Here is a 22,906-nt window from a genome sequence, read left to right on the forward strand (position 1 = left end):
TGAACAAAACTTTTTTCAAATACATCTCAAATTTTCAAAGTAATGTAGATATGATTTCCGCACACATACATCGATGACTGAGATGGATTAGCTGGATTAGACAATTACTCCACAGGCAATTTATCAGCGAAGTTGAATGTTTTTAGAGCTTGGCTATTACACTTTAAGGAGCATAATTATTCTTTTTGAAGTCGAGAGACCACGTTTCGAATGCCTCCTAAGACCTTTAGTCGCTTTTTTTTGGGCAAATTTCATGAATATAAAAGATTTTGAACAATGTTGAAATGAATATTTTTTCGTAAAACAAGTTAAACTAAAAAGAAGAAAATAAAATAATAGCTTAAAAAACTAAAAAAACATGCTTTCGTTTTGCAAAATGAACTAAAAAATGAAAAATAATCTTTGGTGATAGTAATTGACCAATCACTTAATTTTAATGTAATACAAAAAAGAGTGGGGGGGGGGGCTTCTTATCAGTTGTCTTGAATTTCTTCCATTTGTTGTCCATGCTAAAATGTAAATAGACAGCATCCCACGGTTTTTTGTATTACATTAAAATTAAGTAATTGGTCAACTACTATCATCAAAGATTATTTTTCACTTTTTAGTTCATTTTGCTACAAAAGTTTTTTTGTAGTTTTTTGAACTATTATTTTTTTCTTGATACACTTGTAATAATAAAACAAGTTATCAACTAGCCCACAAGTTCAAAAAACATTTAAGAAAAAAATATTTCCAAGCATTTGTAATTTTGATAGAATCCATGTCAATTCAACCAGGAGGATTACCTTGAGGATCTGTTTGTTTTTTTTAATTACAGAGACGTTTCACCAAACCACAATAAGAAATCAAATTTTTGATAAAAGTTTTTACTTTTTTTTTATAGCTGTTATCATCACCAGCAACAATGTTCCTGCTCCTGTAAAACCTTCATATTCAAGCAACTCAACTCCATACAGACCATCAAATGTCAGCTATCAGAGGCAAGCTACTTCACCCACCACAAACTCCATCAACTCTCACCACACACCCACCACACCACAGACGCCAGGCAGAAGGCTCTCTCATTACCCATCATCAGGTTCGCTTCACAGTGAAGGAGGACACAGTTCAAGTTCTGCTTCTCCCATACCATCACCTTCCCCCTCTGTAGCCAACTCCAGGAGTTCGCCATCTCCGAGACACACGCCGTCTCCTAGCCGGCATATATCCATGTCGACTTCTAATTTAAATTCAATGAAGAAGTGGTCATCGAGTCAAGAAATTCTAACATCTAATAATAATGTTAGGTATGTAATTTATTTTATGTACTAATATTTTTGTTGATGTCGTTACATTGCTGAGATTAGCTCTCATGGGAGTAAAGAGACTCATTCATTTTACCCAAAGCTAATGTATTTGATGCAATTAAAGAAGGGGAGAAATCCAAACTGTAAGTGAAAATATTTAACATTTGCAATTATTACAAATATTTTTTTGGTTGAACTTGCACCTCTGATATAAAAATAAGCAATTAAATAAAGCAATCATTGATGATTTTTGAACTTCATGTTTTAGTATTTGTAGATTTGTACTTCCTTATTAATGGAAAATATTTTGAAGTTGCTGGAAAGTATTAGAACAGTGGTTAACGCAAATTTAATGAAAATGTTTCAAAGTATTGTATTTAGTTGTCAGTATTTTTAATTTTATATATATATATATATATATATATATATAGAGAGAGAGAGAGAGAGAGAGACTTATCAATTTTTCAGACAATAATTTGACTGAGAATTATAATTTTTGATTTGAAAACATTGGTATTTAATTAATAAAGTGTAGCATTTAAGCATATTGAATCTCTTAGGAAATTAACTTTTAGTAGCTTTAGTAGAAGCTTAGCTTCTAAACCACTCAGTTGCATTTTGAACTGATTTTTTAGATTAAAAACCCGTTTTTGTTATAGACTGGAAGTTTTTAAGCGTATTATTTCATCAACTGTATTTTTTAAAAAGTTTTAAAAGAAAACATGATTATAGTTTGAAATGTTTGCTTGATGCAATATTAATTTCCTGTTTCTATTTGTTGGTTGAAAATTGGTGGAACATATCTGTTTTCTACTTTATGTTTTTGTCTTGTTTATTTTTTTTATCTATGTATTTTACAAAATATGAGATTATACAGCTAGTTAAAATTAATTATAAAAGCTGAAAAACGAAATTTATTGTTTTTTTGCTCGAGTCATTTAAAACTGGTAACCGCGCAGTAAAACATGCTATCAAATCACAGCTACTTTTGCTGAATACACAACTCTTTCAGAGAATTATCAAATAATGTATTTTCCATTCCCAGGAGAGTGACAACAGGATCATTGTTCAACTTGAATATGAGAAGTTCTATGCCAAATCACACAAAACATGGGTAAAATTTCAGTTGAATTTGTTGGGAACTAACTCTGGTGGTGGTTGAAACTTTCTTTTTCCTGTCTGCATATAATTAGTGCACGATTTGTTAGAATTTGAACAAACTTTTTTTTTTTAATTGTAGCCATTCAGGTATTATGCATCAATTAGTTATTTTGTATTAGTAATTTTCCTTTGTTACAATAAAGTTGTTAATTATATGAAAAATTGAAAGTTTTTCTCTAGAAATTCATTTATGTTACTTCTATTTGTAGAAATAATAGTCCAAGTAATTTAAAAGCTTGCAATTGTTTAAAAGGGTGGGAAGGCATTTCTAATTACAGTATAACTTTGATTTAATGATATTCGATTTAATGATTTCCTCAGTTAAATGATACATTTTGCTGGTCCGGATTTGGCTGTCCATACCCCTGGATTTAACAATAACTTTTTTCAATTCCTTGAAAAGCATTAAGTCGAGGTTATACTGCACTTTTATCTGTGATATTAAGCATGACTATTATTACCTGATATTACATTTAAGTACAGCCTAAATCTTGTAATGTTTCTTCATTTGGTGAGTCAGTAGTATACTTACTTAACCAATGATTAGTTAGTGAACAGATTAACATTTTTTTTTTAATCTAAATGTTATTAATGATAATTGCATTAATTTTGGTTTGATTATCTCACTTTTCTTTTCTTTTGTAGCACAAAAGAAGCTATATTTATGCAAGGTAGGGTTAATTTTTCATTTACCATTCTTAAATTATTTTTTACGAACATCTTTGATGCATTTTTTTCCCTCTCTGACATTTAAGTTTTTTTTTTATGTATTTATAAAATGACATGTATTGCTAAAACTAAACCTTGTTTTCTATTTTGTTTAGAGGAAGGTATTGTAAAACTGTATTTGAGGGGAAGACCCATCGCCATTCATGTACCTACAGAATTTTTACAGAATTATACTTTAAATAAAGTAAATAGTCCTCCATCCCAAAGATTAAAGCTTGAGTGGGTGTATCCTTTGATATTTTAACAGATTATTTCTGAGAAATGCTTTTATTGTTTTAAAGTGTTTTTCATCTTAATTACCAGATAATTAATGTAATAATCTGTATTTCAATATTTCTGTGGTATTCTACATTCTGAGTAATTACCTTTGGGCTAAGTATAGGCGGGGTACTTTTTAACTAGGAAACAGTTTTATCTCTATAAAAATATGGCTGTGTTGTTGGGTTTTTAAACCCTCATGGCCTTTTAACAGGCAGGAGTCTGTATGTTCTGCCATTTCACTAATTGTCTTTTCCCCAAAACTGCTAAAGCTGCTGCAAAGAGCAAAATTTTTATGTAAGGTTTATTCACTCTTATTTATTTTCTCATGCACTTATTTTCTTTTAGCCTGTGAATTATTAATGACATTCTTGTTTGTTTTACCTTAATTTTATGTATAGATATGGTTACAGGGGGAGAGATTGTAGATCAAATCTATATTTTCTACCAACCGGTGAAATGGTTTATTTTATTGCATCTGTTGTTGTATTATATAATGTTGAAGATCAGATACAGAGGCATTACCTCGGTCATACTGATGATATCAAATGGTAAGATTCTGTAACGAATAAAACGTTTTTTCCTATTTCATTCATATTATAAGTACCTCATTTCAAAATTAGATTTCCAAAGTTTTTTTTTTTTTTTAAATGTATTTTAAATGAAATTTTGTGTAGGTTTGGGTCATTTAGAAAATTTAAGTTAACATTTAAAAAAAGAATTGCTAAAAATATTAGATTTTGATCTGAAATATTAATTTTGACGTTCTATACATTCTTTGTTTAAGAACATATTTCTTTTCATAAATTTTAAGAAATGACTCTTGTTTCTGAGTTTGAAACATATTTCAACACTTATTTTGTTACTTTGAAAGCTTTGTGTGAACTCACATTTTGCTGACTTTCTTCTCCCCATTATATATGCATTTAGAATTTTTTTTTTTTTTTTTTTTGTCTTGAATATTTTTTCATAATATTGTTTATTGTAAAATTATGCTTGAATTTATTTGGATTTGTGTTTTCCTTGTTATAGTTTAGCCCTTCATCCGAACAAATTGCTAATAGCAACTGGTCAAGTAGCTAGCACAGATAAGCGAGAAAGAAGGGTAATATTGCATATAACTTTAATTTATTTATTTTTACTTGTTATAATATTTGCTTCGTCATGGATGTGTTCTTTGTGATATAATGAAAAATTTAATGCAATAGTATTACAAAATAAATATACTATATTTTTGCTAGAAAAAAAGATCTTAACTACTCTATGAGAATCTCTAGTTTCAAAGCGTTTGAACATATCTCATACTTGTTAAACACCCAAAATGTGTGCTCATTTTGAAAGTAAAATGTATTAAAACTCTGTAAATAGTATTATTAAACATAGCTACTTTGAATTATTTCATAGCTCAAGCAATACAAACGATGTAGATAAATTCTACGCTGATATAATCATAAAAATCAGTGTAATAGCTGTATGGTTTATATGATACGAACAAAAAAAAAAGTTTAAAGGGTCTTTTACTCAATATCGTTAAACATAAGCTTTTTTAGTTCAAAATGTAAGTTAGTAATTGAAAACTAAAATTATTGGAAGAGAGCTCAAGGAAATAAAATGGTAATAAGACCATTAAAATTTATAATCATGGCTGATAATGAGAGTTGTTTTAATTACATTTCAAGAAAAATATTTAGTGTGCAAAAGAGTCTTTTTATTTCATTTCTAAAGGGGGAGGGGGGAGGGTTTTCAGCCTCAAAAAATTCACTTTTTTTGCAAAATTTGTTTTTTAGAAAGTGGTTTGATTGAATTTGTTAAAACCTTTTGTGCATTATTATGTATGGTTTTAAGAATTATCTCAAAAAATATCCTCAGAGAAGCCGGTAACAGATCTTTTTTTTCCCAGAGCACCTTTGAAGAAAGATGATTTGCGGTGTTCACTGTATCTCAGCTGACATTCATCTGAAATCAAATTCTATTTGAATTTAGTCAAAGTATTAATTAATCCTCCCCCCTACTTTCTCAGATTTTTTTTTTTTTTTTTTGACTTGAAAATTTTTGGCAGCCATTTGAAGTTAAAAGTGCTATTTTTCGCGAAAAATTCTGCTATGTTGTTAGTTGAAAAAAAACATTAAAATTTTTTACAAAATTAAAACTCAATGTACAGGGGAGGGGTGTTATATGCAGAATGTGTGTACTAAATTTGAAATGAATCAGTCAATTAGTTTTTAAAATGGGATTGAACACAGACTTTGAAAAAGTGGTTTTGAGAAAAACAATTTTAATGTTTCAGAAGCTAAAAAGCATCAGTTCTAGCTCCATAGAGTACAGTCCCTGTAGCAGCTTCGATCTCCTCAGCCTATTCTTTTTTTTTTATTTATATTATATTTAACTAACCCCAAGCAAGCAGCACTGACATTCTGAGCGTCTGCAGCTGTCGGAGCTGCAGTTTGAAGGAGCAGAGACTCAATACTTGATAATTTAGAGAATTTTGCTCGAAACGACTTGAAATTTTAGGAACATATTTTTTGAATGTTTTACTACAAGATGAAACAAAAAATAAAAAAATCAATTTTTTAAAACTGCAACCCTCTCCCCCCCCCCCCCCCCCATTCAAGCATACAAATTTGGTATTAATTCGCACACAATTTTTAATTTACATATAGACAAGTGTTTGCTAATTTTACCTTATTTACAGTAGAATGCCGTACTCAAATATCTGAATTTATTTATGTTAATGTTTTGAGAGAGTATCTGACATATTTTTATAAATAAATAAACATTTCTATGTAGATATAATTACTATTTCTTTCATGTATCAGTATGCTTTTCTGTATTGAAAAATTCTTGATTTTTTTTTCATGCAGCCTAAATTATCAAAAAGGGTTAGTTAAGTATATTTTTCTGCTAATTTTTCAGATTTTCGAGATGTTTCATTAATTTTTTTTCTGAAACTTTCATTTCTATGTCTCAGGGGTTCCCAAAGTTGGTGCCACGAGAGAGGGATGAGAGGTGCCATGAAGTGCCTACAATGTCAATATAAATGCATGAAGGAATGGACTGGGGTGCCATGAAAAAAAAATTTAATTCTTCAAGGAATGCCGCGAAGTTGAAAAGTTTGGGAACCCTGCTAGAACCTTTAAAAATAATTAATATATTTTTTCTTGAAAACTTCTTTAAAAATTCTTGAGGTTTAAAATACTTTTGTAAGTTATATTTACTGCTGGATTGTTGACTTAAATGGTAATGTGGGATTTTTGTTCTGTTCAGAAAGGGGAATTGGTTTTTAACGTAGTGGGGACTGGGTTTGAATAATCTTCATTTACCCTAGTTTTTTTTTAAAGTAAATATGTACGAAAAATATGCTGTCAAGGCTTTTAGAACCGATTGAAAGTACTTGAAAAAATATTAGAAATGTCATGAAAGGTTACTAATATGACTCTCATGAACAGTCATTTGACAAACCAAAAAATATGCAAGGATTCTCACTTGCAATTTTTGCGTAGCTTACCATGTGCTAGGCAAAAACCTTATATATATATATATATATATATATATATATATATATATATATATATATATATATATATATATATATATATATATTCTTTGCAGTGGGGGGAGTTTAAAAAAATAATAGTAAACGAAAGGAAGACAGATACAAAGAAAAAGAGAGACAGAAGATGTGAAACAAAAATAATGTTTGTAAAACTAGTAAAAAATACTTGTCTTCAAAAACTTTTTTGAGAATTGCTTGTTTATTTATTTATGTGTTATTTTATTTATTTTTTATTTATATATTTATTATTTTTAGTTGCTCTTTTCTTTAGTAAAATTCATCAGCAAAAGATGTTACAAATAAATTACATATTAGTTGCATCTATAGAAAATTATTTACAATCATATTGTACTCTGGTAAAAACAATGAATTGTTGAAAAAAGAAGAATTTTGTATCATTAAGACATTGAATAAAACTTTTTTTTCTGGCTTTTTTTTCGTTTTACATTCTGAAATATCACTTTATAAATTTCACGTTTTGTCTCAAGCCACACTTTTGGTTCTTTTTGAGTTTCACTTCAAAAACACTTTGTAAAACTTCAAAATTGTCTTACATTGTCATAACATTATGGCATGTTTTCCTCCTTTTACAGCCTCATGTCAGAATATGGGACTCTGTGAGCTTAAATACTCTTCATGTGATAGGAGCCGGTGAATTTGAGCGTGCTGTGTCTTGTGTAGCCTTCTCTCATGCTGTAAGTAATTTTATTCTGAAATTCATAGATGCATATTTTTGCTGTACTAAGTGTTTTAGGAAGCTGAATCCTCATATATACAGATGGGGGACAAAATAATATGAACACCTGTGAAATAAGGACTAATCTTTATTAATAGGGGGTTGGACCACCCTTTGATTGAAGAACAGATTGAATGCGACGGGGGATAGATGCATAAAGGTCATGGTCAACATTTAAAGGAATACTAAGCCATTCCTCCTGCAGAATGGTCTCTAATTCCGAAAGTCCGGATGGAGGTGGAAATCGGGAACGAAGTTTGGACTCTAAATATCCCCATAAATGTTCAATAATATTTTAGTCCGGAGACTGAGGGGGCCAGGCAAGATGTTCAACTTCACTGTCATGCTCTTCGAACCATTCTTGGACACATCTGGCAGTGTGTATGGGGGCGTTGTCGTCTTGAAAGAGCGGTCGCTCTCCAGGGAACACAGTCTGGACAAACGGATAGGCATGATCCTCTAGAATGCTCAGATAGTGATTAGATTCGAAACGCCCATGCAGAATAACAAGTGGCCCAAGACCACGCCAAGATATCACACCCCATACCATAATTGAGCCACCCCCATGCTTCACAGTCGGCTAGAGGCATTCAGGATTAAAGGCTTCTGAGGGCGTTCGCCAGACATAAACGTGCTCAGTAGTCTGAAATAGGGTAAATGATGATTCATCTGACCATATTACCTGTTGCCACATCTGTGGGGACCAAACTTTGTGGTCTCTGCACCATTGGCGTCACTTGAAAGCATTAGTTGCTGTCAAAAAGGGTTTTCGAATTGCAACTCTGCCATAAATGTTTGCAGCATGAAGTTCCCTTTTGACAGTTTTTGTTGAAACGGGGTCCTGGAGATGGCTGTTCATTTCAGATGTTATTTCGGATAAGGATTGCTTGCGCTTTCGGGCTACTATGCGCTTCAAAGCTCTTCTATCCCTATCAGCAAGCTTTGACTTTTGGCCACTGTGGTGCTTTGAAGACGTCGTCTTACCTTCTTTCGTGTATGCTGTCATAACCTCTAACACCATACCTCTTGCACACCCCAAAAGCTTTGCTGTTTCCGTAACCGATACTCCACTTAAACGCGCCCCAACAATCATTCCTCTTTGGAACTCTGTAAGGTCTGACATCTCAACTTATTACAGAAATTTAGAACCAAGCACGCAACATTTGTGACTACTGTTGAGACACTGATAGGTTCCTCTTCACGCTCACCAGGTGGCAGACTTCTGTTACAGGTGGCGTGGCTGTACTATAGGTGTGAAATACAGCATACTTTTTCATAGGCGTTCATATTATTTCGTCCCCCATCTGAATATATATAAAAGTGAATGATCGAGTAACGCTAAAGTCATCAACAATGATTCTCGTGCCACGGCATGATAATTTGATAATATTTGACATGCAGGGAAATGCTTTATTTTGACAAGGCTGAACTGGATCTGGTAACCTGACTGTTTTACCGGTAAGACTTTCATTTTAGGATGATGAAGAAATGTAAAAATGGTCAACAATGGCTGCTATCTACTGGATTTTAGGGATAATCCACTGGAGTTAAGGTTCAAATTTCAACTATAAAAATATCACCAAACAGGCAATTGCTTCGTTCAACTGCAGAAGCAATTTTTACCTGTCATACTTTGAAGAACGATTTTTTTGTAGTATAATAAAAGTGCATGTTTGACGTAATGCAAGGGACAAAAATCACCCATGCAGTTGATGTTCTTAACTCCACAAAAAAAAAAAAAGCTTGTGTCGTGTATGTCATCGGGAAGGTCAATTACCACTATAGTTCTTTTTACCAATGCTGAAGAAATTGGTTTTACTCACTCAAAGCAGTTGTCTGCTTAAATACAAGGCTTTTTCTTCACTGCATATCATCTGGATTTTTTGTATTTTATTCTTGAACAAAGTTTTTACTGTTAACTGCTAATGTGACAGAAAAATTAGTCCACAAAAATGAAAGTTTGTTTTGTTGTTAATTTTAAGTTTATATGTAGCACAACCTGAAAAGTTTCTGTATCCAGGGGAGATTGGGAGGAATTATCAAGCTCTTACAGGTGTTAACTTCTTAAAGGTTTTTGTGTCCTGGAATATCCTGGGTTTTATTTTCTGAAATTGCAAAAAAAAAAAAAACTTCTGTGCTAAAAGCGTATAGTTGTGAAGTGATAGTAAGATTTCCAAAGCATTATTTATGTGCTACTTGTTTTATCATATACAGTGAGCCTGTGAACTTCCCTTTAAAATGTATGCAAACTTTTTAATACATATTTTTACCTGGAAAAATATATGAAACTTTTTCTAACATTTGTGGCATCTTCTACTAACTCCTTAAAACTACTTTCATCTGTAATATTTATTCTTTTTTTAATTTTGCTCCTTGAAAATTACATAAAGTCCGGATAGACTCTGTGATCTTTACTATAATAAAGTTTGCATAGCGCCTTAACCGTTCGGCCAATTTTCATGAAATTTGGTACTAAATTAGTTTGTTGCATGAGGGTGTGCACCTTGAAGATTTTTCAAAAATTTGATTTTGTTCTTTTTCTATTCCAATTTTTAGAACATTTTACCGTGCAAAATATCATAACATGGATGAGTAAATTACCTAATTGTCATAATGTGGAACCGTAACATGGGCAAGCAAATGAGCATAGCAAATGGGCGAAAAATTCATCATCTATTACTTGTAAATATACAGGCGAACTAAATGACCTTTTAATTTTCTACTATAGGCAAAGCCGTGCGGGTACCGCTAGAACAAAAGAAAAAGTCACTTTAAGTGTAAATAAATATTTGTTAGCATTTCTGTAGGATTTTTTTGAATAATAGGATTTTTTTTTCCTTAAGTATTTAACCATTTAAAAAAGTATTTGATAATTTGTTATGAAATGTCAAAGAAGGTTTGTAAAAAGCAATTCATCTTGAAAAAAAAGGCTATTTTATATCATTTATACTTAATGTTTGGACATCATTGTTTGTGTATATTTGCAGTAATTACTTGTTTATAGCCCTACAATCATCTCCCTACAATGCTTGCTGGAATCTAGTCCTTATTTTTCAAATTTTTCATTCCAGGATGGTGGTGCCTTGTTATGTGTGATAGATGAATCAGTTGAGCATACTCTGTCATTGTGGGATTGGCAAAAAGGTGAAAAAGGACATAAAATTACAGAAACCAAAGTATGATTATTTATCTGAAAAAACAACTTTGATCTTTAATTGTTAACTGCTTCAAGCACTAATCTATCTTTATTGTCACATATCATTTATTTTTAAAATGCATACCATTTGCTTAGTATAAAATATTCTATATTATTTACTAATACAGTGAAACCTGTGTAAGTTGACCACTTGCGATGCAGTACTTTAGTGGTCAACGTAGACAGGTGGTCAACTTACAAAGGGCTTTGTACAAGATTCTCAGCCAAATTTGCTGCATATTGGTAGTCAAGATAGACAGGTAATCAATTTACAAGGATGGTCAACTTAACAGGTTTTACTGTAGTAACTAAGTTAATAATTGCTTATTGCAAGAGTGCTCATATGCAAAATTTTAGGGGGGGGGGGCCTCAGATATTTTCCCTTGGTTTAGCAGGATATTTTCCCCATAGAAACTGATTTCAGTACAGATTATAGTTATTAAAATTTGACATTTTTAATAACTTATTCATTAATTGCTGGAGAAGAAATGTTTTTACTTTTTCGCAAAGAAAAAAATACTAAAAGCAAAGACATTCTAATTTCAAGGGGAGGGGAGTAGAGCCCACCGCCCATATGGGCGCCCTTTGCTTATTGTAGTTTACTTTTTTTTTATTAGTAACTTTTTTTTTTTTTTCGATATATCTGTACCTTAGATCCAGATGAGCGTAAGTCAGATAATGGCTACTTTACAGGAGAGAGGGAAACTGTTTATCGGGCACATGCAAAGGATGGGACATACTCTTTTAACACTAGTAAATGTTACAAAAGAATTTTTTTTCCCAAATTACATTCACATGGCTCGATGTATAATAGGGACTACTAAACAATGCACTAATGAACAGAAAAACACAATTTTTGGACTTACGTTAGTCTGGCTCTGAGGTACAGATATTGCTGCTATTATATTTAATTGATAATTTTGTTTCCCCTACATTTTGATTTTTCATTACCTTCAACTAAATACTAAAAAATATCCTAATTTTATATTAAAGAATGGACCAAAAGAGTGGGCGTACTCCCCCCCCCCCCTTTTCCAACCGTTATGTTACTTACGGTTGAATGTTTCTACACCCAGTTACCATGAAGTCTTAAGAGTCATAAAAGAAATTGGCAGGACACTGTTTATGTTGTAACAAAGTTGAATCCTGTGTACTGTTTTTGCAGATGTTTTGATGATTCAGATTTTTTTTTGAGCAATCACGATTGCTTATTGTTCTCACGTTACTGTTTTTGACGTTCCTTTGATTTTTCCCACCATCACCCTCGACGGGCTCCTCACGATGCTGCACCTCTAGCGAAAGCCGTGACCAGGTTGCATCCATGTCCTACACACTCGCGCATACATACACAACTACACACACACAAACACATACACACACATACACCTACACACACATACACAAAAACATACACACACGCATACATACAGACACCCACACATACACACACAAAAACATACACACACATACACACAACTTCCCGCACATTCATGCCTGCACAAAGACACAAACACATATGCCTACACACACATACACATACCCCCCCACACACAGACACAAACACACATGCCTACACACACATACACATAACCCGTACACACAAACACATACCCCCACACACAAACACACACGCCTACATATACACACTCGTGATTGCGAGAAACATAATTTGAATTCAAGATGTCAAAATTCAATTTTTTTTTTTTTTTTTTTTTTGCTGCAAAACATGTAAGAACATGGAGCAGAATTCAGCTATGTTACAACATGGATGGTGTTCTACCGATTTTTATGAATCTCAGACATCAGGTTAATTGCATATAACAAACATTCAACCATAACTAACATAATGCTGAATACAAGAAAGGGGGAAGCCCACTTTCTGGCCACTCTGTATATCATGGAACATTTTTAACCAGAAGCATATTACCACCTCTGAGCAACAATACATTTTTTCCCTGATGGCTGGTAGCAAGAGAATACAAAGAACAAAATAGAAAATGCAGACACAATGCGCAGAACAAGGAGTACAGTAAAATATTAGCTGCCTATACGCTCTCTTGCCTCCCAATAACTGTCGCTTAGGCTCCATTCGGAACACTCAGTACAAGTGTGCAGTACAAGATGAAAAATGTTGTTCTGAAGATCATTACTAAGTGGGGAAAAATGTATGGGTCGCCGAATTACTCAGAATGTAGAATACCACAGAAATATTTGAGAGAGAGAGAAACAGTCCAATGCAAAGAGAGATTCAAAGTATTGTAGTGAATACTCACAACAAAAGTTCTAAATGTTTGAATGTAAAAATCGTAAGTAAATCAAAGCTTAATCAAGAGATGCAGGTGGCATATTTAAAATAAAATGAAGTGGAATAGAGACCTAAGATATCTCAGAAAATTACCACATCCGTTCAAAATGTTAAAAGTCCTTTTCCTAAGGCCACAATCGCTTGTATTGCAAGAAACCAAAAAATATCAAGCGAGAAATTGAAAACTTTATTATGGAAAATCCAACTAGATAATTGTGTTTGGCAAAGGAAAATTGGAAGAAAATATTAACACAATATGTTTACCAATAATTAAAATTTACAATGAAGATAGGAGAGATGTATAGCCAAACTGAAAAGAAGAGCGGGGAACTCCAAACCCTTCTTTTTACGTCCCCAAAGCTGGCCTGTGAGTGACTTTTTAAAACTTATGTTTTGTAAAACTCCCGGAAAAACGTTCTCAAACCCCATCCCTTACTCTAACGTCATTAAAGATGGCCTATACCTGAGAACTTAGGACTGCAATTTCGAAAAACCGTGAGAGTGCTCCAAGCGTAACTTCCGAGAAACGCCCTCTAAATTAATCATTCATCATCATTCAAGGTCAAATAAATTTCGTCTTTTCTACTTTAATTTTTAAAAAAACAAACTCGCTGACGTTTCCCGAAACTGTCGTTCTCCAAATATTACGGAAGATCTTCCAAAATTTCATTGTAAAAGGCTTCAATTCATAAAATGTTTTCGGGGGAGATATCCAAAACCTTCTACCCCTCTAACTTTACTTAAATCGTCTAGGTTTGCGTTAACTGAATTTCAATTTTAAAAATTTGCCAGGGGGAGGACTCCCAATCTCATTACCAAAACTCTTCTAAAACTGGTTTCAACAGATCGAAATTTTTTCAAGAGAATGCCCCCCCCCCCCCCCTTTCCTTTCTCTCTCGCCAACATCATCGAAAAATGTCTTAAATCTCGCTTTTAGTGCTTCAGTTATGAAACATTTCTGGTCGCGAGCACCTTCAAAACTCCCCCCTTCCCCTTTTCATCGAAGGTTGGATTAAATTACGTTTTCGGAGCTTTAATTTCAAAAAACTGCCGGTGCACTAAATTTTCAATAAAAAGTCTACAATCGCGTTTTTAAGGCTTCAAAATTTCAAAATATTTGGGGGGTGAGGGCGCATCTCTTTTTCTTAATATCACCACAGATCATCTAAAACTGCATTTTTCGAACTACAATTTTCAAATTTTTCCCGGGGGAGAACCCTCGGACCCCCCCTTCCCTTACACATGTCACAATAAGAAATAATTCACAATTGGGAATGCGTGCTTGGAGTTTGCATTTTGAAAAATTATAGAACGATGACCCCCGAGTCTCTTCCTCCCTTAACATCACCACAGATCATCTAAAACTGTGTTTTTCAGATAACAATCTTGAGAATATTCGGGGGAGATGCCCCAGATTCCCTCTTCTGAACATAATTAAATATAACGTACGATTGTGTTGGAAACTTAAATTTGGAAAAAATATCGGGAGATGCTATGCTGGACCTCATCTCCCTTTCCTTCCAAACTTAAAATATAGTCTAAAACTGTATTTTTATGTCTTCACTTTCGAAATAATGCAGGAAGGTAGCCCTCCCACACCCCCTAATTCTGACTGAATATTATCCTTACGATTAAACTGATATTGCTAGTACTAAGGTCTAGTAATATGACTATCCTTGCTAAACCAGAAGCCAAATCCTCTCTCTCTCTCAGCACATTAAAATATGCGTTTGAAACAATTAAGGGCCTGCCAAAGCGTACCCCCACCCAGAAGTTGTTTGACATAGCGACGACCCTGGTACTCTTTCCAAAATTTAATGACCGTGTCTCTTTTTCAATGAAGGGAACATCACAGACGGCATGGAGTTGGTGTCCGTTTCAAAGCTGGAACAGACGGTTTGACTTCTTTTCAGTTTTTTATGCATTTTCTGGAAGTTGCACAATTCTACATGAATACATGTGGCAGTGATGAAAGTCATCTAAAACTGCGTTTGTAGTACTGCAAATTTTGAAAAATTTATAGGAGAGAGCACCTGATTCCCCCTTCTTTCTTTCCCATGATCAAAGACAAGCCTAGAATTGCGTTTTTGGAGTATCAATTTCAAAAAACTGCCGGGTTAAAGGCACCGAAATTCACCTTTCACTAACAGTGTAAAGATCTATCAAAACTGCGTTTTTAAAGCTAAAATTTGAAAAATTTAAGTGGAGCCCCCCCCCCCTTTCCACCCCCTCTTGTCAACATTATTAAAAAATCGTCTTACATTTGATTTTCAGGGCTTCAATTTCGATAAAATTTCAAGAGAGTTGCCGAAAACTCTTTTTCTTAACATCACAAAGGTCGGCTACAGTTGCGATTTTAGAGCTTCAATTTCAGAAAACTGCTTTTCCCCCCATCCAAAGATAGCGTTTTTAAGACTTCAATTCCAAAGTTAAGAATTTAACTTCTTTTTTATTCTTTTTAGAAAATTTTCCTGGTGCGAGCCCTAGGATCTCTTCTTTCTCTAACATTACCGCAGATGGTCTAAGACTGCGTTTTTAGAACTACAGTTTTGAAAACAAAAAAAAGTCCTCCTCAACACAACGTTAGAGTATCTACAATAGCGCTTTTAAAGTTTCAATATTGAAAAATTACCGGGAAGGGACCACCAAACCTTTAATCTCCCTAACATCAGAGATCGTATAAAACTGGTTTTAAAACTACAATTTCGAAAATTTTCCCGGGGAGAAACCCCCGGACCCCCTATCTAAATGACGATAAATTCCCTTTTCAAGATTCATATTGCATACATCTAGTAATGACTCCTTCTAAGCCAGAAAGTTGCATCCACTCTCCCTGTAATTATTCATACGTTCGAAGGAAAAAAAAAGGTGTAGCAAAATACAGGGGTACTCAAAACTTGTTTACTCAAGGTCCACGCTGTAAAATTTGTGAAGACGAGGTGGATCAACAATCCAACAATATTTCAGTTCAAATGGTATTTGCTAGCGCTCCCCCCCCCCCCCCTTCCCCATGAATTTGACTAGAAATATAACACTCTAAAAACTATTATGTTTAACCCGATTCGAAAGTAAGAAAATTTTTGGGGGGGAATTTGTGCCATTGAGCTTGGGGGGGATCCCTGTTTGTCCCTACTTTCTGGAAAAAAGAGTGGTGAATGTTTTGCCTATTTTTTGGAAAATAACTGATTTAAAAAGTAATTTTGCTACCAGAAATGCCCAATGTTCATATTTTTTTACAAAAAATTGCGTTTTACGATTGAGATTTTTATAAAGAATAAGCTTTTGCAATCGCTATTTTTGCAAAAATTTCGTTTCCACTTCAATTTACGTTTTTAATGTATTTAATGAGCAGATTGCTTCTATTCTCTCTTGCTATAAATCTGATTGTAATTTCATTAGCTAAAATTTTAATTACAAAGATGGTTTTATTTAAAAACCATCTTTGTAATAATTAAAATCAATGTTATTGGTTTTATTCGGTGTGCATCAACTACCCAAAAATGAACTATGATGTCTCAAGTAGTAATTAAATTTGTTTTACTTTTATAGAGTGCAACAGAAACTGTTCTTGCAGCTGAATTCCATCCTATGGATAGGCATACTCTTATTACTATTGGTCGAAACCATATCCACTTCTGGGACACGGAAGGTGGAACATTAGCCAAAAAATTAGGCTTGTTTGAGGTGAGATGACTTTTAAAATTTTCATTTATTAATTTCATTAAAAATCCTTTTTGTGGGAATCTATAGTTATTCTCCTGACACAAAAATGCTGTAAAAGCCTGCTGTTTTGCTTGCAACCAGACATTGCACTTAAAATAGTAACCTCATTTTATAGATATGAAATGAAGTTTGCTTATAAAATAGAATCTTGTTCACATATAAAATAGAAACATAAATTGTATGGAAGCCAATTAAGTAGAAAAGGTTTGCAAATCAAATTTTGTTGTTCCTTTGTGAAAAGTTGCTGTGTTTTCTCGCCCATGTTGTTACATTTTATTTCTGCCTTTTTAAGTGACACTAAAAAGATTATTTAGTGTTTGATATTTACTTTACAGAAACAAGACAAGCCAAGGTATGTGTTATGTGTTTCCTTTACTGAAACCGGTGAACTGTTGACTGGAGATTCCAATGGCAATATACTTGTTTGGTCCAGGGGTATGTATTTCTGTGCTTATTTCCAGTTATACTTTTTTTTTCTAGAAATTGGTGTCTTTTCAGGGCTGATTTTTATTAAAAAATTTTATTGAGCATTTATAAATCCCACCTTTTCGTTTTTCTTTTTGCTTTATTTATTTCATTCATTATTAATAATAGTAATAATAATAAAACTTATATTTCTATAAGAATTTTATAACTGACACATTAGTTGAACTCTTATGTGAATCAGTGGTGCAGCAAGGGGCAGTTTGGGGGTAAAAACACCCCCCCCCCCACACCTCCAGAGGCATTGGTTTTAACATAAATGCAAATTAAAACACAGTACTTTATGCAGCCCCTTCAGAAGTTATTTTTATTAGAAAACACCCTCCAGAAGGTAGTTTTGATTTTTTTTAAAAAAAAAAACCCTGCAGAGGGTATTTTTGATAAAAAAAAAAGAAACCCTCCAGAAGGTATTTCTGGCTGCACTAGTGATGTAAAAAATACACCATGCATTTTTAATTTAGCTGGCGTTCTATTTGTTATTCAATAGAAAAAGCCCTAGTAGTATTTTCAGAACTATAATGCTTGATAAAATAGCATAGATTGCACGTCAGCCTTGTTGGCGCTTGTCGGGAAAGTCAAAACCATCAAATTAGTAAAAATGGGGAAAAAAGTAAATGCTATCAGCAAAACCAGACTCCGCAATGCTCCTTATTATTCCTATTGCTGCTGTTTCACCAACTATGTTTCACTTCTAAACTGCATTTTAAAATCTTTATATCTTTTGTTCTATGGGCATTTAAGCATCTTGTTTTAAAGAAATATTTGCAATGTGGCATATACTAACCAATTTTGCACATTGTGTGAATAATACGCATGAAATTGATTGTAACCAATTAAATATGAAAAGCGTTAATGTATTTAAAAATTGTTTCATGCTTAGTTACTAAATTAAAGCAATAAAAGTTGTTTTCAGTCAAATAAGAAATAGTTTACTGTAGAAAATGTAGTAAACAGTGATATAAAGAATACGGATGAATAAATAAATGTTATATTTAAATATCCTGATTTAATGATTGTCAAGGGACTGGAAAAAAGTTGTTGGTAAATCAAGGCTATTGAAATCGAGGAACATTGATATTCAATGCAGTCAAATTTGTACTAGTGAAATGTATCACTAAATTCAGGAAATAGTTAAATCAAAGTTTTACTATAGTATATTTAAGTTGTTGCATGTTCATTTAAAAGAATAGATTTATATATTGGTGAAAAAGAAATTATTGTTAAATACATGTGCCTGTAGATTCTTTATTATATTTGTGATAAGTGATTTATTTATTTATTTTTCCAGGAGCTAACAGGGTCTCTAGAATTATATACAATGCACATGATGGTGGGGTCTTTTCTATATGTTCAATGAAAGATGGCACTTTCCTTTCTGGTGGTGGAAGGGATAGAAGAATTGTGGAATGGGATCATACTTTAGCTCGCACTGGACGGGAAGCAAAAGTAATTAATATCATTGTTATAATTTATGATTTTCTTAACCTTTCTTATTCAAGATGTAAAAATGTCCAGAGCAGACCTAGGTAAAATTTTAAACACTCTCTGTACTCAAATAATTTCTTAAAACTTTTCTAATAAAAAAAAATATACTTTTTCCCAAAGCTTATGTCGGAGCCAACAGCAAAAATGTCAAGTTGAAAGCAGTTATAGAGTACCACAATGAATCCAGCATTTTTTTTTCCATTTATATTGACTCTTTTTTCAATATTATTAATTGGAAGTGCCTCAAATTTTGCAATGAGCATTGTCAGTTGACAAAAAAAAGTGTAATAATACAGAAATTTGCTTAAAAAATATCAAAATTGTCTGCAAACTTTGAAAAATTTCTGCAAACGGCCCTCAGATGTTCATCTATTATATCTGAGTCTGGTTCAGAGTATACATGTTAAATACATTCTGTTGTACATATGTGTCTCATTTTAACAATGTTAAAACAGCACCAAGTCAAAACTGCAATGTTATACCTGTGACTGAATACCCAGAAATCTTTATTTTATATCCATTTGGAGTTTTTTTTCTTTTCAGGAATTGAGATTATATTCTTATTAGTATTGTCTCCCCCCCCTTCCCCCCAGAAACCTTTATTTCATATCTTTTTTTTTTCCCTCCCCTCTCAGAAACTGAGATACTATTGGTATGAATATTTTTTTTTGTCCTTCAGAAATAGATATAATATTGTTTTTATTGTTTGTTTACTTTTTTTCTGATTTTACAATGACTGCAAAAAACTATATTTAATTTCTTTGTGATGCTTTAAAACTTGCTGGTGTATTTTAATTCCATTTACATGTGAAACAAATCTAAGCCTTTTGCTTCTATTGTTCTACCAACTGAATGCAAAAAAATTAATGTATTAAACTTTGAACAATTGGTTAACTTTCAAAAAAAATATAAACTTACTTGTTATGATGAGTCTGCTTTATATTGTTAATGACTTGTAAGTCTATTTATGCAGTAATAAAAAATTGAAAACATTACAATATGTGCATCTTTAATTTAAAAGTTTTGTGCATTGAAATTCGGATAATTTCAGTGTGCTGGTAATTTTATCATTTTAATCAATAATAATGTTTTATGACCATATATACTCGCATATAAGTCGACCCCCCTACTTTTAGGAAAAAATTGAAACCCCACATCTAAGTTGAGTCTCTACTTTTGGAAAAAAATGGAAGCGTTTTGCTGCTAATTTTAAATTTAAACTGTATAAAAAGCAGGAAAATTAAATGTAATTAACGTTTTTATATTAGAAAACGTCTGATTTTTGTAAAGGGTTTGATTTTGCTGTTACGATTGTTTTTACTTGTTGCTTTTATTTTGATTTTACATCAATAAATTTTCTGCTGTAGCCATATTCCATTATTTTTTTAAAAATGATCAATAATTCGTGACTATTTTGAAAATTTAAATACAGCGTTCCCTGCACTTTTCGCATAGTTGGCTATTTACTGTAATTATTTATTCTTTATTTCACAGTCAGACCGTGTAAAATCATAGCAGAATGTTTAAGTACATACTTCTTTAGCATCTGCTTAAAAGAAATGGACTTAAATGGGGAAAATGTTCACATTTTCAAGTGGGGGCTTATAAGTCGATCCCTTAACTTTAAACATAATTTTTTGAAAAAATTTCTCGACTTATATGTGAGTATGTGCAGTAATACTGTGAAACAGAGTAACATTGATAATATGTTATCAGAAATTCATTATATGTTAATTATTTTTACAATTTGAATTCTAGTTACCTGAACAAGCAGGAGGTGTACGTGCATTAGCTCAAGGTAAAGGTTCCATGCTCCTAGTTGGTACAACGAAAAATTGTATCCTGCAGGGCACATTGTCTCTTAATTTTTCATTAATAGTCCAGGTAATATGATTTTATTAGATGATTAAATTTTAACATTTTGAGCAGATTTCAATTTTTTTCACAAGTGGAGTAGATTTGTATACTTTTCAAAAAAAATATTTTTTTTTTCCTAAAGGGTCATACAGAAGAATTATGGGCACTTGCCGTTCATCCGAGCCAAAGTCAGTTCATTAGTGGAGGCCATGATCATTATATTCATCTTTGGGATACAATGTCTCATTCAGTGGTGTGGAGCAAAGATATAGGGGTAAGAATATGCATCAGTTCAGATAGTTTATATTTATTCTCTTGATACAGTATTAAAATCATACCATAGCTAGAAGAATTTCCCCGGTGTGTGTTATGTTAGTTATGGGGTTATTGGCGATTTCTGATGAGCTATAGAATAAAGCCAAACTATTGGTTAATATATTCTGGCTATAAGTATAGCCAGAATATATTAGTCAATCATAATACATTATTTAAGTAAACATATTAGGATCAAGTATTTTGAGTGTCCTTTGTTAAATGGTGCTTAAAGAACTTATTTTCAATTTTCTCTTCTCCATTCCCCCTCTGCCCTCCATCCCCTTGCTAGTTCAAAAAATTATTATTATTTTTTACTTTTCCCGTTAAGCGTTATGCGTATAAATTTGCTTGAATACTGAACTTCAAAGACAATTCCCAAACATATTTTGATATATTGTAATCCTGCAAAATGCTGCCCTAAACCTCAATTCCCTATTTATATAATTTTTTGGAAGTATTGGTATTAATATAGCTTTGAACCTACATGATCTTGATCTCCAAAAATGTAAGAATACTATTTTGGAAAGAAGACCACTTAGTCACATTTACACAGAAATCTGTTTAGCTGCCACATTATTGTTGGAAAAGTCTTCTTTACCAATGTTAAGAAGACAATTTTGGCTATGCTCCTGGGGGATTTTGTCGTTTGCAGCATATGATGAAATTTTCGGTCTCCTTTTAAAAGTAAAACACTGATATTTGCACTTGCTACAGTTTGTTGATTGAGGTGCGTTAGGTGGAAGGATTGCACATCTTTAGTTATGCAAATGAAATTCTGAACTTTTCTGGATGACAATGCTAACATTCCATTACTGAAAAAAGAACCATAAACCCATACTGGTTCTGTTACTATTCTGGAATACTACTTTTATCTTAGTTAATGCATTATAATCATAACAAATTCAGTTCTTATGGATTTATATCAGTGCTAGGGCCCTCTTATGCCATAAGATTAGCAGCCATTTACAAACTGATGTGTTTCTGCTTATTGTTTCTAGAAATCTGTGCTGCTGGTCTTAGAAACTTATAGCTTTCAATTGCTGTACAAAACTGCCGTAGAAAAATAAAAGGCCGTATCTGCATTTTTTAAAAAAAACATTTTTGCTATCTATTGTACTCTAGCTTTATTGTACAAGCTGCTTTATTTGTTTGACGCTGAAAGTAAAGCATAAAAAAAAAGGTACAATTCCATCATTTCTCTATTGTTAGTATGAAATCCAAAACACGTTTCTTCAACTATCTCAAAAACTTTTTCTTGCAGATACTGCTCTTTATCTTTCCACGTAGAGTAGGTGTTGATTAATTCATTGTTAATCACCTCTCATGGTATCTAGCTATAGAAGGATTCAGGTAGCAGAAATATAGGATTTAAAGTCTAGATAAAAGGTTTTTTACTGCCAGGGGTTACTTTTTATTACTTTCATTTTCAAGTTGGGGGAAAAAATACAATAATTTAAGAGTTATTTACTATACATTAGTTTCATATATCTTCTGAAGTATACTTCAAGAAATGCAGTTTTTGTGTCATTAAAACTTAATATTTTACTATACACATTTAAAAACATTTGCAAAATGGACTGAATCAATATTTTTTGTATACCTTTAGGAATCTGTTCAATCTGCTTGCTATTCTCCAGATGGAAGCGTGATTGCTCTTGCTACTACCTCTGGTAGGTGGTCTGTTATGGATGCAACAACCAGACAGATATATTCGATGCATGCTGATGGAAATGAAGCTATTGACTGCATCAAATACTCTCCAGGTATTGCTTTTGTTTCTCATTTGTGTGTCATTTATGAGCAAGTATTATTACTT

The 22,906-nt window shown here is 32.6% G+C and overlaps 1 protein-coding gene across 1 annotated transcript in view; it reads left to right on the top strand.

The window, feature by feature from the left end:
* Nucleotides 1-22,906, top strand: part of LOC129223822 (echinoderm microtubule-associated protein-like 2) — a 106,666-nt gene that overhangs the window by 70,649 nt on the left and 13,111 nt on the right. The window contains exons 3-16 of the mRNA XM_054858181.1: nucleotides 887-1,289; nucleotides 2,335-2,403; nucleotides 3,096-3,121; nucleotides 3,275-3,404; nucleotides 3,839-3,988; nucleotides 4,470-4,542; nucleotides 7,584-7,685; nucleotides 10,798-10,902; nucleotides 16,777-16,911; nucleotides 17,286-17,385; nucleotides 18,722-18,879; nucleotides 20,677-20,802; nucleotides 20,918-21,049; nucleotides 22,697-22,853. Coding sequence (XP_054714156.1) covers nucleotides 887-1,289; nucleotides 2,335-2,403; nucleotides 3,096-3,121; nucleotides 3,275-3,404; nucleotides 3,839-3,988; nucleotides 4,470-4,542; nucleotides 7,584-7,685; nucleotides 10,798-10,902; nucleotides 16,777-16,911; nucleotides 17,286-17,385; nucleotides 18,722-18,879; nucleotides 20,677-20,802; nucleotides 20,918-21,049; nucleotides 22,697-22,853 — 1,866 coding nt within the window. The remainder of the gene's footprint in view (nucleotides 1-886; nucleotides 1,290-2,334; nucleotides 2,404-3,095; nucleotides 3,122-3,274; nucleotides 3,405-3,838; nucleotides 3,989-4,469; nucleotides 4,543-7,583; nucleotides 7,686-10,797; nucleotides 10,903-16,776; nucleotides 16,912-17,285; nucleotides 17,386-18,721; nucleotides 18,880-20,676; nucleotides 20,803-20,917; nucleotides 21,050-22,696; nucleotides 22,854-22,906) is intronic.

This window comes from Uloborus diversus, chromosome 6 (genome assembly GCF_026930045.1).
Source record: "Uloborus diversus isolate 005 chromosome 6, Udiv.v.3.1, whole genome shotgun sequence".
Classification (NCBI taxonomy): domain Eukaryota; kingdom Metazoa; phylum Arthropoda; class Arachnida; order Araneae; family Uloboridae; genus Uloborus; species Uloborus diversus.